The sequence below is a fragment of the Punica granatum genome, chromosome 3, assembly GCF_007655135.1.
Source record: "Punica granatum isolate Tunisia-2019 chromosome 3, ASM765513v2, whole genome shotgun sequence".
Classification (NCBI taxonomy): domain Eukaryota; kingdom Viridiplantae; phylum Streptophyta; class Magnoliopsida; order Myrtales; family Lythraceae; genus Punica; species Punica granatum.
The window spans coordinates 28,451,687-28,471,061 of NC_045129.1; the positions used below are offsets into that span (position 1 = coordinate 28,451,687).

Below are 19,375 nucleotides of genomic sequence, written 5' to 3' on the forward strand. Positions count from 1 at the left end.
TTGTTAAATGATGGGGATGATGATATTGCAGTCTTGGCAAACTTGAGGAATTATAGGTTGAGAAAGAGTAAAGGTGAAAGCTCTAGTAGATATTTTGAGCAGGTTAAGGGGGAAGGATTACATGATGTACAGTTTGAAGGGCATGGATTACATTATGTGCAGGTTATGGAGGCAAGTGAAGAAGATCCACCGGCAGAAGCTCATCATGATTATACTTCGTCCAATGATGAAGTGATGACACCTGAGAACGGTGAAGATGAAGGTAAAAAAAATAAATAAAGAGAACATACAAGGGAAAGCCTTACGGGGCAAAAAAGATGAGGAATTTTACCTTGAGATGAGGTTTGAGTCATCACACCAATTTAGGCAAGCTGTGCAAGATTATGCAGTTAAGAATGGGAAGTCTATTTGATGGGTCAAGTCTAGTGTGAAGAAGGTAGAGGTTAGGTGTGCAAAGAACTGTCCATGGAAAATATATGGTAGATAGACTCAGAGGAAGGATGCATTTGTGGTGACGATTTATAATCCAGAACATAGGTGCTATAGATTTGCAAAGAACATGTAAGCTTCATCGGAATGGCATGCAAATCATTACTTTGAGAGGTTTAGGCAAAACCCAGATCGGGGTATTACAGAAATGATGAATGACCTAGATGTGAAATTTTCTTTAAAAGTCACTGAAATTGTTTGTTATAGAGGTAGGGCAAAGGTTCTCACCATCATCAGAAGGTCAATGGGTGAGCATTACAGCTTATTGTCATCCTATATTGCAGAACTCAAGAGGGTGAATAGAGACAGTTTGTTTGATATGATGGTTGAGAGAAATGTTCCCAACTCAGCTACTATATTCAAGAGTATCTATGTGGGCTTTAAAGGCTGAAACAAAGGTTTCTGAATGGTTGCAGGCCTGGTCATGAATCAAATGAAGGTACATTCCCAAAAAGCTCATGATGACTTTAAGGCAATTGGACTAGAGAAGTTCTGCATGCATAAAATTAGCATTTGGCCCAAGTTTGAGGTAGTTGATAATAACGTCTAAATGCTTTAATGTATACATACTGAATGCAAAGACAAAACCAATAATAGACATGTTAGATGATATAAGGAGGGCCATGATAAAAAGGCTGGCTGATAAGAGGGAGATGATATTGAAATGCAATGACACCATATGGCCTAGGGTGAGGAAGAAGCTCGAAGAGAATAAGCTCATTAGTGCATTATGCACACCTACACATGTTGGACGTGAGGTATTTGAGGTGGTACACAGAGATGAGACTTACGGTGTGAAGCCAAAGAATAGGACTTCCGAGTACATAATGTGGGATCTTACAAGAATCTCTTGCCCTCATGCCAATGCAGGCATTCATTGGTTAAAAGAGGACGCATAGGATTTTGTTGATAATTTTTACACAAAGAATACCTATCTAAAGGCACATGATTAGCTTCTACGGCCATTGAATGGGAAAAAAAAAGGGAAAAGGTCGACAGTGAACCTTTATTACCTCTAATAGTTATGAGGGAAATAGGAAAGCTAAAAAAGGCCAGGAAAAAGTATAAAATTGAGAAGGACAATGGGAAAGGTAATCCCAATAAATTTTCCAAGAATGGAGTTGAGATGAAGTGTGATTTGTGCCGTGAGTATGAACACAACAAAAAGACATGCAAAGACAAGGGGAGAGAACAAGAACCAGCAGTACCAACTCATGTAATATGCTTATCTCTCATAACTTTAACATAGCTACCATAGGTAATATGCTTATCTCTCTTAACCAGCATCACTAGCTCATGTAATAAGCTTATTTCTCTTAATCAGATCAGGAAGAGGGGAAGGCTACGCAAGAATTCTTCAAGTCAGATGGCTTCAGGTCTTGACTCAAGTCAAGTGCAATCAGGTCAGGTGGCTCCATGACAGATGGCCCAAGGACCATCAAAGCTACATGTAAGTCTTATCTTAGTAAATTTCATTTCAATGGTAGTGTTATTGTTTAACTAACATTGAACCATGTCAATTACAGGTTAGAAGAAAGCAACAAAGACCATCTCATGAGACTTTAGTTCACAATGAGAAAGCACAAACAGCAAAGGGATATTACAATTGGGAAAGAAATGGGAATTACTTTTGTTCATGTAAGTACATATGAGTTCTATCACCTTAAACGGTGCTTATGGAGTAAGTGAAACACATTTCACATTTTTCGTGTTGATGCTTGGTGAACAAGTAAGAATTTGCCATCAAGGGAGATTGAGAGAACAATTTTTCCAAAAGCAAAAGCATCAAAATATGAGCCAGCAACAATAGCAATTCTCGCACCAGCAGAAACAACATGTCTCGTAGCAACAGCATGTCTCACAATAGTAACAACAACATGTCTCACTTTTGAGTGTTCCTTTTTTGTGGATATGTTCCTTTCTGTGGGTTATTCTAAGTAGAATGTATAGGATAGTACGTGAATGAGGATGGATGTTAGCCTCCATTTCATCAGCCTAATTGAGAGTGCAATGGATGTGGACATCCATTATATTTGGCACATACTAAATGAATATTGCAAGTTCTCTATAGATAATTGTGTGAAACTCAAACATATGAGAATATGAATATCATATTGTTATATTGTTGTTCATTTCAACATGTTATGCTTTAGATGTGTATTTTTGTGCTATTGAATGATCATTCCAAGATGGGAATGGACAAAAGAAGAAGAGAACAATTTGACTATATATAGGACATTGTCATTGAACAATCAAGGGGTTACACCAAATCCGAAATAGACATAAAACAAACTAACTGCTCGAGTTTTTTCCTCCACCAAATAACAAACCATAGAACCAAATACATAGAAAGCATAACACCATACAAACATTGCCCTTCATCTTATCCTTAGCTCCTTTATCTCAACTCGTCACAGGCAGCCCCAAACTTCAGTCTGCACAGTCCCCCAATTCGGGTAGCCCTTAGGTCCTGCAAAATCCTCCAATTCATCAAAGGTAACCCTAATTCTTGTTCTTAATTTATGATAAACTCCAAATGTTGATCTATAAAACCCTAATTTATACAAAATCAGTAAGTGTGATGGTCAATTTATCCTAACATGTCTGCTATGTGCAACAAATCACCTCTGCGCCTAAAATTTCTTGCAAAATCTGCATATGCCATCAGCTTGCATCTCTGATATCTACCGTGGACCTCAAATCCGTGAGTTTTGTGCCCTAATTCCATCAAAATATCATATGCCCAACCTGAATTTCCTTTCTTCGTAATGATCATCCAAGACAATTTGTTTTCCCCCCCATTTCCTTTTACTGATGCAATTTTAAACCCTAAATGGATAAGAGGTGAAATCTCCATTTTGCCAGACCCCATCAAACAAATAGAAGAAGAGGGTGAGGGGCAAACAAATAATTTCGTTAGTCGAGCAATGGAGGGAATTCATGTCGGCCGACATTAGCCTCGTCACAATCATTAAAGTGCAACATCGAACAATTCCGTTTAAATTGACGGGTCAGGCCGCGTTGTGCTAAATGTGATAGGAAATTAAAAGTTCATGAATTTCTGTGATGATAAAAAAGAGTTTGTGCTAAAATTAATATAAAGTGCAAATTTTGTATTTTTTTGGGTAATTTACCTCTTCTTAAATAACAATAAAAATTACAAGGGGAAAAATTTATTACATAATAAAAAGTACCTTTTTCCCAAAAAAAAAACTATTTCCTTTATCTTTAAGCTAATAAATCTCATGCCACACGTCACTCATTAATGGGCAAGTAGAAAAGTAAAGTTTAAAGAGAGCGAGAATTTTCTTCCTTGCAAAAGAAGCATTTAGTGAGAATGAGGAAAATTAGGGTTTCTTCGATGAGTGAAAATCTAAGGGCATGTTTGGGAAGTAAAATATATTCAACTTTACTTATTTTTACTTGCACGAGGACAAAGATAACTTTGAAAAATAAGGGTCCCATCGATTGACATATTTGCCTTGCACCCACGACAATGTCACATGATGCTCTTTCTTTTTCCCCCCATCGGTGGCCAATTATGACCATTGGGTAGGGGCCATCTTCCTACCCAACAGAAACCATCGTTCCCTTCTCTAGAGTTCCAGTTTTGCCTCTATTTTAGGGTTCCACGCAATCAGTCCCATTTTCGACCGAAATAGGGCACATGAACTAGCTAATCCAACTTGAAAACTGCCAATTAATGACAAGGAAGACGCCATTTCGCAGATTAGTGGAGGCCCCGTAGTGATTTGCGAAGTGTACGGGCATGAGGAAGATGAGGAAAGATGTGGTCCGAAGAAGAGTGAAAGCTCGACTTTGTCAGGAGAGATTCCCGGAGTTAGTGAGGTCTGTCACCAAAGGACAGATATTCGTGACTTGGTTCTTTGTCGATGGCCCCCTCCATTGCTCTATTCACCTACACGGTGGTCTTTAAGAACCGGTCCACCTCTGCTTGGGAGAGCCATCTTCAATCGAGGTAGCTTCCTCTGCCCTCTTTCTCGATTACTCCTTGTCGGTTGCATAATGATGTTGATTTTTTTGCTTCTACGGTCGCTAAGTAGGAAGCTTGTTTTTTAGTTTCGATTAATCTGAGTAGGAGGCATCGGCTTGTTTTATGGTTAAGCTTTTTCCATTATGTGATTTTTTTCATCCAGTGGGTTAATGTGAGCGGCTCATCTTTGTTAGTTTTGGTTTTGTTGCATTCTTTGGTTAATCTGAGTAGGCATGAGTTCATCTAAGTAGCCATTAGTCCTTCCTCTTTTCCTCTTTACTATTTCCTGGAACTCTTCAGAGTTTGAAAAAAAATTGAAAAGTCCATAAATTGTTCTTCAAGAGGGTATTTTCAAGATCGATTTTTTGAGTTTGGTTATAATTCATTTGAATTTCTAGTCGGACGGTTTTCTCATAGTAGACAGCACATAAAAGGTCTTAGATAACACTTCAAAATGCCTCTATATTTCCACACCCTAGCATGGTCTCACTGTTCTGAGATAGAAAGATGAAAATTGGATAAATTCTAAGGGCTTGTTCTCTAGTTTAGCTTTTTCCATTTTGTGATTTTTTTCATTCTGTGGGTTAATGTGGGGTGCTCATCCTTGGTTTTGGTTTTGTTCCATTCTTTGGGGGTAATTTGAGTAGGCATGGGCTTGCTTTATGGTTTCGCTTTTTTCATTTTTTTGGTTTTTTTCATTCTTTGGGTTAATATGAGGGGCTCATCCTTGTTGGTTTCAGTTTATCCATTCTTGCAATCGTTTTATGGTATGAATGAACAAGTGGACGGTTGAGTTCATCCCAAAAATAAACTCTCATGACAGAACACTAGTTTTTGTTGTATTGCTGAGTAATTGAAATACGTTATGCTGTAACTTGTTTATGTTGCTTTATTCATTTTGTTTGCCTATTACGTGTGGAAGTTCTGCTCCAACAAGTGCATCCACCATGGCTCCTAAGGGTGCGAATATCCTCGAGTGGACTGATCAGATGGAGTTGGCTTTCATTAATATCATGTTTGAGAAGTTGAAAAGAAGCCACACCACATCCTGGAAGCAAAGGGAATGGGATGACATGACGGTGGAGATGGGAAAGCAATTTCTCGATGAGCAACTGTACTTCCATAAGATAAAGGACAAGTGTACGAGACTGAAGGGAATGTACAAGCAATTCACTGAACTGGTCAACCATACTAGCGTCGGATGGGATGTAGACACCAACACTATCAAGGCGAGTCCTGATGTATGCCATATGTTTATCAAGGTACAATCTTCGTTTTCCAACTTTGCATAACATTATATTAATCTTTTTCTTGTCTTTTAAGTGTGAACTTGAATTCCTAATAATATTAGTTGAAAAATACAACAAGTCTTTCAAGGTAAAATGCTGACTATATTACTGCTTCATTTTAACATATATGTGCATATCCTTTATTTATACGCTCGCTTTGTATGGTTGCTTCGAATGTAATGATGTGTCCCGTTGAATGATCCTTATTTTAACTTGCAGAAGAATAGGGCGTCCAAGACATTCCGAAGCAGAGGCTGCAAGCACTACCGCTTGCTGAATGAGCTTTTCAATTCTTCAACTACTACCAATGCTCTCTGTATCACCTCGACCGATCTACTGAGGACTTCAGATGAGGAACGACAGCTACATGAGGAATTCATATCAACATCCAAGAAAAAGCAAAACCAGCCTATCAACCATGAAGAAGGCTTCGACGAGAGTGACGACCCCGTCTAGGTTCAAGAGCCTATTATATTTGAGTCCCGACGTCGAGTGCGCAAAATACCTTCATCGACAAGCTCACAACTACATGAGTGCATGGACTTGTTCAAGGCCAGTTTCAAACAGAAGCCACAGAGCACCCCACCGTCGTCAAAGAGAAGCAAGTCCATTTCAAACCTTGAAAAGCCTGAGAGGAACATCATCGAGAAAGCCATGGTGGAGTTGGATAAATTGAAACCGACAATCCCTCGTTGCATGTATATAGCTGGTAGCTTAGCTCTCCTTGATGATAAAATGAGGAGGCTTTTCATGTACTACACGGAGGACAACCGAAGGGGATGTCTTGCGGACTCTTGAATCAGCTCGGGATTCGGCTTTATGTTTAGTTGAACTATTTCAATAACCTCATTTCTTTTTCTTTGTTATGACCTTACTCGTACTGCTATATTTGTTATGTGTGTTTGGATATCTTGACTTGATTATGTTTTATGTGTGCTTGGAATGTTTATTTTGAATGGTTATGAATTATTGTGTTTTATCATTAATGACATGTTCATGAACTTCCTTCCACTATTATAGGCGCACAGTTGAAAGACAATATGCCAAGGAATAGCACTTCTTCACAATATGACGATAGCTCTAGTGACAAAGAAATGTAAATTAATCAATGGCGGTTCCTCTTTTTGATAATGCAAGTTGCGGCGACAGAAGAACAAGTTAGTCAGAACATCCCATGTAGAACTTCTCAACTTCAAGAAAGAGAGTACACGCTTGAAGTTTTGGGGAGTAACGTTAGATGCTATGACAATTTCATAATGGAACCGTACGTATTTACAAATCTCCGTGACATGCTTTGACAGCAATGTGGCATCAATGATACTAGGAATGGTATCACCGTCGAAGAGATGCTCGAAATGTTCTTATTGGTTATTTCACATAGTAAGCGATATGTAGTAGTCGCGGAAAGGTACCAACATTCTAAGGAGACGGTGTCACATTCATTCCGAAAAATTCTCCGAGGAATACAAGCCTTAGCACCCGTTTGTATAAGACAGAAGAACGTTGTTGTGCAGCTCGAAATTGAAAATTGCATTTCTTTAAGGTAATTTTTTGATAATTCAATACTATAATAATTCATTTCGTAATATTATATAAATTACATATAATTTTGCATTGCCCCATAGAATTGCATCGGAGCTATGGATGGAATCCATGTGGCTACATATGTGCCTAAGGAGAAAAGAGTAACTTATCGCGATCAGAATATAGAGATATCACAAAATGTACTGGCCGCTTGTTCCTATGATATGATGTTTACATATCTTATGACGGGTTGGGAGGGTTTGGTACATGATTCAAGAATTTTTTCCGAAGTTGCCACATTGGAATTATTTCCAACTCCATGTGGTGGTGAGTGTTTACTAATAAACTTTCTATTTCCCAAAAAATTTCAGCCCTAACGTATTTAACTGTAATTTTCCTTTTGTTATTTCCAAAACAATATTATGTTGTCGATGCAGGATTTTCCAATATTCCGGGATATTTGGCTCCATACGAGGAGGAACGGTATCACCGGAGTGATTTCGGTAAGGACAATCCGCCGACAACCAAAAATGAGCTATTCAATCAGCGCCACACATCAGTACATAATGTCATCGAACGTTGTTTTGGAATTTTGAAGAGGAGATTCGCTATACTGAAATTGATGCCAAACTTCATACCGCATAGGCAAAGACAAATTGCCTTGTTTTGTGTTGCATAATTTTATTCGCCACAATCATTACCACGACAGTTTATTTGAGGAGTACGGCAATACTTGGCAGGATTACGATGAATTTCGAAATCCACCAGAACACCCAAGAATTAGAATTGAAGTGGACATGAGTAGTCATGAAATCAATTCTATACGTGACCGTATCGCTAATCGGTTATGGCGTGTAGAGAGGAGGGGGATGACATGCACTGAGGTCTATGTATCTGAAATTACTAGCAATACTTTCTCTGTTTGTAAATTGATTTTGCCAATTTTTATTAAATCCATTCAGTTAAGATAGACATCTATTTCTGTACATGTCTTTTACACGGGCAATTTATTTCATAACAAGTGATGAACAAATACTTGTCGTTAGCACTTTTGTCAAACTTATGGACCCAAAAATTAAAAATCTACATTGACTTTGTCTTTAGCTAGAATAAATAAAGTAGAGTAAATAATTGTTTTACTACCAAATATGACTAGCTTTTTGGGTCTTGGCCATTAAGGTTCTTTGTTTTTCCTCTGTGATGGAAACTGAGCGAGTTATCGGTTACGATTCTACAAAAACAAAAGAAAGAGAAAGGTAATCGATCAACAAGTGAGGGTTTAGGAATGAGATATTTTCTCCGCGAGAGGTTCAACAACAGAGCAAATCAATCAACAAGCGAGAGTTGTGGGATGAAGATTCTTTTTTTTTTTTTTGCAGTAGATTCAACATATAATCTGTAGGTATTACTTCCATGAGTTTTCCATCTTATTTGATTCACGGAGATGTGAGAGATTTAGGGAAAATCAGACCTATTTTTGTCAAAAGATTTTTGGAAATATTCTATAAGTATTGCTTCCAGGCTTTTTTTTTTTTTAATTGGGTTCAGAGAGAAAAGAGAAAGCTAATCTAATCGGTCCATCTACGGGATTGCTTCAGAGGAAAAATATAGGAAATACTTCTTGGGCAAATATGAGGATATGAGCTTTTGGCAAAACCTGACGTTTGGAGGAAGATGGAAGGAGAATATGATCAAATTGAATCAGTAATTGGGTAACCAAATTCGATAGATCAGTTAATGGTGAGGGTTTACAATATTAATAAAATCATTAGATGGGAGTATAATATTTTTTAAAGCGATGTGACATAAAGTTGAAGAATTTTTTTCTTTTTGTTAACGTCCATGGATACTCTCCAATGTTCGTACATTGTATTTTTTTTTCTTCGAAAAGTCGTTTTATTTTTGTGCAGTTCTTTTATTTGTTTGAATACAAAGCTCTCATGGCTGGTGTTGGTTTTTGTATTCGCGAGAATTGATACAAAGGTAACAATTTCTTTTATTCTGTCCCTTCTCTGGGTCTGTCCTTTGTGGTTTCAGATTATATGTTTGATTTCTTACAATGAATTCATTGTTCTGAGATACCATGAAAGCTTTTCTACAAGCCATTTGTTACAACGCAGATAATACAGACTGCCACAGTTTTAGTCAAAGAATCCCATTTAACCATGGCGAATATCTACACATATGAGCCAAGACTACAAAGCATATTTGAAAATAAAAATTCAATGCTTAAAATAGGCAGAGACGAAAAAGAAGAAGACTCAACATATTCTCGAATCGAGCCCCAACATTCAGCTAGTCTATCTTACATCTTTCATTGGATATTATTCTTAAGATACAATTTTGAGGCATAAAGAATAACAAAACTGATCTTATTTCTTGGTTGCGACATGGAATCCCAATCTCCAGCACAGGACGCCAATAGATATGCAATGGCATTAGACAACAATGATACCCCCCCCCCCCCCCCCCCCCCCCCCCCCCCGAAAAGTCACTCGGGTTGATTATTATCAGAAGTTCATCAATATTTTCTCACTAGAAACTCCATCTGCTACAAGAATTGAGGTAATTTCCTGCACAAGGGCAGCCAAAGGTCTGTGTTAATTACTGACCAGAGTTTGACAGGTTTCTTCGTTATCGTATAGATCAGCAATTAATCAAATTGAATGATCCCTCATGCAGAACTATGTGACAGGAGGCACTATTCACTTAGTCAGAACGAACATGTATATAATAACATCATTGGCAAAGTCCACCTGTACATGATGATGCTAGATAATTCAATGGAACACCAGTTGTCTAGTTCCTAAAATGTAACATTCTCCTGTAAACATGCCAAGAACATGAATATTAAGTCCATCCTTAGTGAGCTATGAGATGGGAATGAGCTTTTATCTTGTGGATTTTGCATGAATTGGGTGGCCAGAATGATATGGACCTGATAAAACCCAAAGCCTCAGCCTAAACTTTCACAGCAGCTAGCTTTTCATGTTTCCCAGCCAAAGTACATAGTAAACATGCTGACATTATTATTGAAGGGCCTTTTTTCCATAATTCCCAGAAAAGCCATTAAGTACACACCCTCTATATTTAACATTGCAGATTGGCCAGTCACTTAGAATTTTAAGCTAACTCAGGGTAAAACCAATTTTTCTTTCTGAACGAAGGCAGTGATTGTTAGTATTGTACTAATATCACCCCAAATTCTAGCTGCCCACCGACGTAGCAAGCGCATGACGATGGTTAACAGCAATAAGGCTATTATTTATAAGACTAAGACAGCAAAGTAGCATCACGAATTATTTCTTGAGGTGCCTAAGTTGTAAGTAAAAAAGGCCACTTTGATGGATCTTGTCCATCAAAACTTCCATAGATTCGCTGTTTTCTGTTTTCTATCTGAGCTAATGACTGAAGAAAAGACAACTCTGATGATACGAAGCCAGCAGGACACCAATTTTAGCTCTTCATCAACCTACTAGTACACTCGACTGCATTCCACTATTTTTATATTTCCTCTTCAATAGGAAACAATAGAATTTGGGAGTTTCATGATGTTCTACTTAATTATTCAAAGCTTCAGACCTCAAGGATACTAAATATTCTTCCGCACTTATCCAGAATAGCTAAATAATAAATGGGAGAATTTGACTATCCTAAAACGCCCATGCACTTCCCTATATTTGACCTGATAGGATGTCAATATATTTAGAGTGGACTACCTCTATCGAAGTGTATAACACTTTGAGGGCAAGTACCTGCAGCTTTTCATTGAATGAGAACTTCATTTTTGAAGAAGACGGGACCTTACTATTCACCAAAAACCCAACAAGAGTCTTATGATTGCATTGTCCAAAGATCTTCCGATCTTAGCTTTCACTGGACTAGCACCAGCAAGAGGTGAACCAAGTACATCCAAAAAAGTGTACTAACAAGTATAGAAAGAACGAAAGAAAAACCTTGACAAATTCATAAAAAGGGAGTTTCTACGGTCACCTTAACTGAACATTATTTGTAGGTGACACGAAAGGCTACACACAATTAAGTGATCTGGCAGTTCAATCAAATAGATGCAATATTTCACGTAACTACAGTGTCATGTAAGGTTTATATGTGCAATATGATATGTCAATTGGTAAGATAATCCATCACAGAAATACCCATTATGATCTAGAAGAAACAAATTGGTAGCAAATGAATTTAGAAGAAGTAAAAGAGCATCAAACCTCAGTCATCTGCTTCTGCCCACAAAGCACGGCACCAGTGGACATAGGGGTAAAAGCCTTCTTGGCTCGGCTAAATGCTGCCTGCAAACAAGCAGTGAATATAAGAATTGAGGATAGAAAGGCACCTGTGCCGAGTTGGAGGGAAAAAAACTATTGAGGGACAAAAAGAAAGGAACTTTCTCAAGCTTGAATACATTATTACCTGTACATAACCAGTTTCACCAGTCCAACCATCATCTGGTTGCGATAGTACTGGCACGATCTTTACACCGGAAGATTCCCAAGTTTTAAACCTATCCTATACAAACAGGTAAAACCATTGCATCTAATTGTAATATGCTCTCTAGACACATAAATTATTGCAGTATGGAAAAAATATACGAGCTCAATAAAGTAAAAGACAAACCTGATAAGCCATTCGTTGGAGGTTTCTGACACCATAATAGAGTCTCACATCGGATCTCTTGTCCGCGCTGAACCCAGATTCAATGAGTGACCTGATAGGACTGCAAGTCGAGACAAGAGGAACCAATTCAAGAGTTGACTAATATTCGATGAGATGCAGTTCGGCTATACACAGCAAATGGGGCAAATTCGAAGAGCAAACAACGAAAGTACATATATGATAACTTCGGCAAAGATTCAAACTTTCTAATCAAGTATGCATTCTCGATGAAACCTCAATCCTCGATTCTGATTTATACTCATTTCGGCTTTCTAACGTTTGCCATTCGATTCATAAGAGCCAAACAGAGCATTCGTCTGCCACAAAGACCACATCACATTTCCTCCAATTGGCATGTGCAGTAAACAGAGAATAGTTCACCTGATTCCTGATCCAGTGGCGAAGATGAAGACGGTGGGGTAATCTTTGGGAGGGTCGATGCGGGCGATATCGAATCCTTTCCCCATGACCGGACTCAGCTCAACCACATCCCCCCTCTTCAATGCACAGAGCGCCTCAGCAGTCGTGCCCTCCACACTCTTGACCAGGAACTCGAACCGCCCAGTGGACGCTGCCAGGGAAGGCGGCGAAGCAATGGCCAGGAACGAAGGCTTGGGTGCATCAGGGACGCGGAGCTGGAGGTACTGGCCCGGGCGGTTGTGGGAGCCGGCAAGCTCGGAAGAATCGGAGACGTCGACGCTGATGTGGAAGAGGGAGGCGGCGGCGGGCTCGACCTCGGAGAGCAGGGCGGGAGTCCAAACGATGGTGTCCTGGCGGACAGCGGCGGCGACGGCGAGGGAGGCGAGGCGGCGTCTGATGTGGAGGGGGCTTAGGCGGGGGAGAGGCATGGGTGGGGCAGGCGGGGAGAGGAAGGCATGGGGACAAGTGGTGGAGGGGGGAGAGAGGAGGAGGGGCATGCTGAGCAGTATAGAGAGAGAGAGAGTGAGATGGGTGGCGGCGGAGATGGGCGGGGGGAGAGGGGGAGAGAGAGGCGGCGGTAAAGGAGGGGGCGAGGGCGGCGGAGATTAACGTGCGCCTGTGGGGGACTCTCTTTCGGAGTTGGGGGAGCCACGTGGCGTGCAGTGGGAGGGTCTCCTCTCCTGATGATTTGGAGGATAAGAGTGACCCGACGTTTCGTTCCCTTTGCAAACCCTGCCGGAAAATTGCGTTGTCCTTTCGGAGAGAGATCCGGAAAAGTGATTTACTTCTCCACTGGAGATAGAAAATCAGAGCTTCACAGATAGGAGAGTTATATTTGTTAGTGGTGATCTACTCGAATTGAATTAATTGAGGACCATTGAATTTTCAAATATTAAAATGCTCATCCAAAGAAAATCGGAGTAATTTGGTGGAAGCTTTCTTCCTTTTCACTTGCAAAAATATTCTCCAAAATTTTTAAAATCACCCTTTTATTTTCAAATTTATTTTAAAATTTGATCTTCCACCATAGAGCCCCTATGGTCTTGGCCAGAGTGGTTTAGGGCTTATTTGGGAATAAAGAAATGTTCTGCTATACTTATTTTAAACTAGCAAGAAAATAAAATGAGTTACCTTATTGTTTTTCCAATGGAAATTTGGGGGGCCCCAGGGGTAGAAACAATTCATGGCCGACAAAATTGGCTTCCTGAAGCCTTTTTTTTTTCCCTTTCATGCCTCCCTCAGTTCTTGCTGGCTTCCTCATGGACATTTTAATTTAGCTAAAAGACCACCGTGAAGCATGGCTACAGCATCTTCCATTATTATATGTGGTGGGCCCAGTGTTCACCCAACATCAGTAACTCTTACCGTTGAATATGGGCCAACGTTTGCTTCCCTGCCCCATTTGTCTTCTTCTTGCCCGAGTTATCCCTTCCCCCTTTCCTCTTTCTGCTTGTTCTCAGTTGCACCAGTTGACTTTTTCCTGCCCAAATCAAGAAGAGCAACCAGCAAATCGAGTTCCAAGAAGGCTGATTAGTGGCAAGATACATGCCATTTGAGATTGCAATGGAGCCTAGCCAATGATCATCGGAGTCTTGATGTGTGAGGAAGATGGGAAAGGGCAAGTTCGGAACCCTTAAGGCGTCTGCAATCTTTGTCATGAGAGATTCGCGGAGGTAAAGAGCTCTGTGACCAAAGGACAGAGATTCTCGGCTGAGGTGTTAGTCGAGGGTCCCCATCTCCATAACTCTGCTACGGTCTTCCTTTTCTTTAAGACCGGATCGAATTGGGATATGCAAGTTACTGAACACTTATTGGCACCCATGAACGTTGTGAACATGATGAATGTTGTTAGTTAATTTTTCTCATGGATTTCAAAGCATATGAGATCTGCCAGAACCAACATATCTACTCGGCACGACTCCTTTTCTGACATATCGAAATTAATTTGATTAAATTCATGTCATGCAAAGTCTTGTATCGTCACTGAACTGAGTCTTATATTATTGAAGGACGTCACTGAACTTAGAGTTGTTAAGACCAGGTCCAAACCGAGTCTTGTATTGATCTATTTGCCATGTCATATTCTACCATCTCATGATTCAATTTTATGGTTTTTTAAGGTTGTCAATTTGCGAGTGTCAATGTTCATCTCCTAGTTGCCTTGTGTTGAAGATATAACTGGTCATATAATTGTGTGTTGTCCATATTTGTGTCCTTTGATGTAATGTATGCTGATTCTTTCTCTTATGTTAATATTGTTGCGGTTACTTGCAAATTGGCTGCTTTATGAGCTTTCCATCTGCTTATTTTTTACTAGTGAAAGCTCTTTCGTTTTGCTACAACTTGTTTGTGTTGTGTTATTCATGTTCTTTGCCTGCTTATGTGTGGAAGTTCTACTCGGAAAAGTGCATCCGTCATGGCTCCTAAGAGTGAGAATATTTTCGAGTGGACTGATAAGACAGAGTTGGCTTTCATTCATATCATGCTTGACAAGTTGAAAAGGATACACACGACATCTTGGAAGCAAAAAGATTGGAAGGAGATGATTGTGGATATGGAAAAGCAATTTCTCGATGAACAACTGGGCTCCCAAAAGATCTAGCAGAAGGCAACGAGACTGAATACCATGTAAAAGCAGTTCACTGAACTGTTTTACCATACTAGAGTCGGATTGGACGAAGACACCAATACTATCGAGGTGATTCCCGATGTATGGGATACATTTATTAAGGTACAGTCTTCGTCTGACGACTTCGCATAACATCATATCAATCTTTTTCTTGTCTTTTGAGCGTGAACTTGAAGTTCTACCAATATCAGTTCACATATACGAGCAATCTTTCAAGGTAAAATACCGAATATGATACAGCTTCATTTTAATACATATGTGCAAGTCCTTTGTTTATACGTTATCTTTGTTTGCTTGCTTCATATTTAATGAAGTGTCTCGTTCAACGATCCTTTTTGCATCGTGCAGAAGAACAGGGCCTTCAAGACATTCCGAACCAGAGGCTGCAAGCACTACAACCTGCTCAATGAGCTTTTTAGTGCATCAACTGCTACCAGTGCTCTACGCACCTCATCGACCGATCCACCGAGGACTTCTAAGGAGGAATGGTAGGTGCTTGATAAATTCCTATCAACATCAAAGAAAAAACAGAAATAGTCAGTCAACGTCGAAAAAGGCTCCGACGATAGTGATGACCCTGTCTATGTTAAAGAGCCTATTGTATTTGAGTCCCGATGTCGAGTGCACAAAAGACATTCATCGACAACCTCACAATGCTGGACTGCATGGACTTGTTCAAGGCCAGCTTCAAACCCAAGCCAAAGATCACCCCACCGTCGTCAAAGAGAAGCAAATAAGTTTCAAGCCTTGAGAAGCCTGAAAAGAATAGCATCGAGGAAGCCATGGTGGAGTTGGATAAATTGAAATCAATAATCTTGACTGAATGGTATATAGCAGGCATCTTAGCTTTCCTTAATGACAAAATGATAAGGCTTTTCATGTACTACACGGAAGACGCGTGAAAAGCATAGTTACAGCAGCGTTATGGCTCTTGAATGAGCTCAGGATCCAGCTTTATGTTTATTGAAACTTTTTCAACAATCTCATTTCTTTCTCTCAGTTATGACAATAATCGTACTGCTATGTGTGTTTGGGGGCTTGTTTGGGAATCAAGAATTATTCAACTCTACTTATTTTGAACTAACAAGAAGACAAAATGGATTGGCTTTTTTTTTTTTCCAATATGAATTTGTGGGCCAAAGGGGTAGGAACAAGTCATAGGCGACAAAAATAGGCTTCCCAAAGCCTTTTTTTTTCTTTTACTTCTCCATGCCTTCCCTTATTTCCTATTTTTACACAAACCACCACACGATGAAATGCATAAGAATAACGTGTTGACGATCAAGTATTTATTGATCACATTTGATCAAATAAATCGGTTGTGTATATAAGACATTTAGAGAAATAGATGTCTAACATTAATTGCATGGATTTAATAAAAATTTTGAAAATCAATTTCCATACACACAAAGTACTGATAAGAATTTAAAATACAAATAGAAAGAGCAAGCCATCGCCGTCTTCCCTCTGCACGCCATAACCAATTTGCGATACGGTCGCGTACGACATTCATTTTGTTACTACTCATGTCAACTTTAATTCGTATTCTTGGTTATTCTGGTGGATTTCGAAATTTATCGTAATCTGCCCAATTATTGTCATATTCCTCAAATAACTTATCATGGCAATGATTGCACCGAATAAAATTATGCAACACAAACCAAGTAAGGGCAATTTGTCATTGTCGATGTGGTTTGAAATTTGACATCAATTTAATTATTGCGAATCTCCTCTTCAAAATCCCAAAACACAGTTCAATAACATTACGAACGGATGAATGTCGATAATTGAACAGCTCCTTCTTTGTTGTCGGCGGATTGTACTCACCGAAATCACTTCGGTGATACCGTTCCCCCTTGTATGGTGTCAAATATTCCAGAATATTGGGAAAGCATGCATCATCAACATAATACTGTTCTAGAAATAACAAAAGGAAAATTACAGTTAAATACGTTATGGTTGAATTTTTTTTGGGAAATAGAACATTGATCAGCAAACACTTGCCACCACGAGGCGCTGGAAATAATTTCAATATCGCAGTTTCGGAAAAAATTCTTGAATCATGTGTTGAACCCTTCCAACCCGTCATGACATATATAAATATCATATCGTGGAAACAAACAGCAAGTACATTTTATGTTATTTTTGTATTCCGATCACGATAAGCTACTTTTTTTTCCTTCAAGACACAAGTAGCCACATGGGTTCCATCCATAACTTCGATGCAATCCTAGAGGGCCAATGCAAAATTATGTAATTTATATAATCTTATGAAATGAAAACTAATAGTATTTACTTTTCAAAAAGTACCTTAAAGAAATGTCACCTTTGACAATTTTCAATTTCGAGCTGCACAACAACGTTTCTCTGTCTTATATAAACCGGTACTAAGGCTTGTATTCCTCGAAGAATGTTTTTGAATGATCGCGACACCATCTCCCTAGAATGTTGGTACCTTTCCGCGACTACTGCATATCGCGTATTATGTGAGATAATCAATAAGAATATTCTAAGCATCTCTTAGATGGTGATATCATTCCTACTATCATTGATGCCATAATGCGGTTGAAGTGCGTTACAGAGATTGCTAAATACATACGGTTTCATTATGAAATTTACGTAGCATCTCACATTATTCCCCAAAACTTCAAGCGTGTACTCTCTTCCTTGGAATTGGGAATTTTTACACGAGATATTCCGTCAAACATGTTCTTCGGCCGCCGCAACATGCATTATCAAAAAGAAGAACCATCATTGCCTAATTTCCATCTTTTATCACTAGAGCTATTTTCATATCGCAAAGAAGTGTTATTCCTTGGTATATTATCTTTTCACTGTGCGTCTATAACAGTGGAAGGAAGTTCATGAACATGTCATTAACGGTAAAATACAATAATGCATAAACATACAACATAAATTCTAAGCACACATAAAACTTATTCAAGTCGAGATATCGAGGACTTGTTTTGGAATAAAAAAATGTCTTTCTCTACTTATTTTGAACTAGCAAGAAGACAAAATGAGTTGGCTTATTGTTTTTCCAAGGGAAACTTGTAGGCCCCAGGGTAGGAACTATTCATGGCTGACAAAATTGGCTTCCTAAAGCCTTTTTTTTTCTCTCCATGCCTCTTCAGTTCTTGCTGGCTTCCTCATGGATTTTTTAACTTAGCTAGAATACCATGAAGCATGGCTACAACATCTTCCATTATTGAATATGATGGGTCCAGTCTTCACTTAAAGTCCGTAATTCTTACCATTGGGTAGGGACCAATGTTTGCTTCCTTGCCCCATCTGTCTTCTTCCTGCCCGAGTTCTCCCTTCCCCCTTTCCTCTTTCTGCTTGTTCTCAGTTGCACCAATCGACGTTTTCCTGCCCAAATCAAGAAGAGCAACTAGCATATCGAGCTCCAAGACGGTCGATTAGTGACAAGATACACGCCATTTGAAGCTGCAATGGAGCCTCACCAGTGATCTTCGGAGTCTTGACGCATCAGGAAGACAGGAAAGGGCAAGATCGAAACCCTTGAGGCATCTGCAGCCTTTGTCATGAGAGATTTGTGGAGGTAAAGAGCTTTGTGACCATAGGATAAATTCTCGACTAAGGTGTTAATCGAGGGCCCCCATCTCCATAGCTCTGCTACGGTCTTCCTACTCTTTAAGATCGGGTCGAACTTAGCATAATAGAGCTTCATTTTGATACATATGTGCATATCCTTTATTTATAAGTTATCTTTGTTTGCTTGCTTCATATTTAATGAAGTGCCTCGTTCAACGATCATTTTTGCATCATGCAAAAAAACAGGACCTTCAACACATTCCGAACCGGAGGCTGGAAGCACTACAATCTGCTCAATGAGCTTTTCGGTGCATCAACTGCTACGGTGCTCTACGCATCTCCTTGATTGATCCATCGATGACTTCTCAAGAGGAACGACGGGTGCTTGACGAATTCCTATCAACATCCAAGAAAAAGCAAATACAGCCAGTTAACCTCGAAGAAGGCTCCGATGTGAGTGATGACCTCATCCATGTTAAAGAGCTTATTACATCTTAATCTCGACATCAAGTGCGCAAAAAACATTCAATCGACAACCTCACAACTGCAGGAGTTCATAGACTTGTTCAAGGCCAATTTCAAACCCAAGCCTAAGATCACCCCATCATCGTCAAAGAGAAGCAAGTATGTTTCAAGCCCTAAGAAGCCTGAAAGTAATAGCATTAAGAAAGCCAAAGTAGAGTTGGATAAATTGAAATCGACAATCCCGATTGAATGGTATATAGTAGGCAGCTTAGCTCTCATTAATGACAAAATGAGGAGGCTTTTCATGTACACGCGGAAGAGGCACAAAGGGCATGACTACAA

General features: G+C 39.4%; 1 protein-coding gene and 1 long non-coding RNA gene across 3 annotated transcripts; one reads left to right on the forward strand and one right to left on the reverse strand.

Annotated features, from left to right (window-relative positions):
- Nucleotides 1-2,809: 2,809 nt before the first annotated feature.
- On the reverse strand, nucleotides 2,810-13,178 carry LOC116200967 (fruit protein pKIWI502). 2 transcript variants are annotated; one of them, XM_031531991.1, is made up of 5 exons: nucleotides 12,346-13,178; nucleotides 11,926-12,025; nucleotides 11,722-11,817; nucleotides 11,520-11,600; nucleotides 2,810-2,959 (listed from the first exon to the last, which is right to left on the reverse strand). In XM_031531991.1, exons 1-5 carry the CDS (start codon nucleotides 12,879-12,881, stop codon nucleotides 2,888-2,890), a joined length of 885 nt encoding a protein of 294 aa, XP_031387851.1. In that variant the 5' UTR covers nucleotides 12,882-13,178; the 3' UTR covers nucleotides 2,810-2,887. The 2 variants fall into 2 exon arrangements, with proteins under 2 accessions (XP_031387851.1, XP_031387852.1); XM_031531992.1 differs by lacking the exon at nucleotides 2,810-2,959 and adding an exon at nucleotides 9,760-9,869 and having other exon boundaries at nucleotides 12,346-13,176.
- Nucleotides 13,179-13,737: 559 nt separating this feature from the next.
- Nucleotides 13,738-16,012, forward strand: LOC116200968. The gene is made up of 2 exons (XR_004155782.1): nucleotides 13,738-15,115; nucleotides 15,362-16,012. It is a non-coding gene; the product is annotated as an uncharacterized LOC116200968 (long non-coding RNA).
- Nucleotides 16,013-19,375: the final 3,363 nt, after the last annotated feature.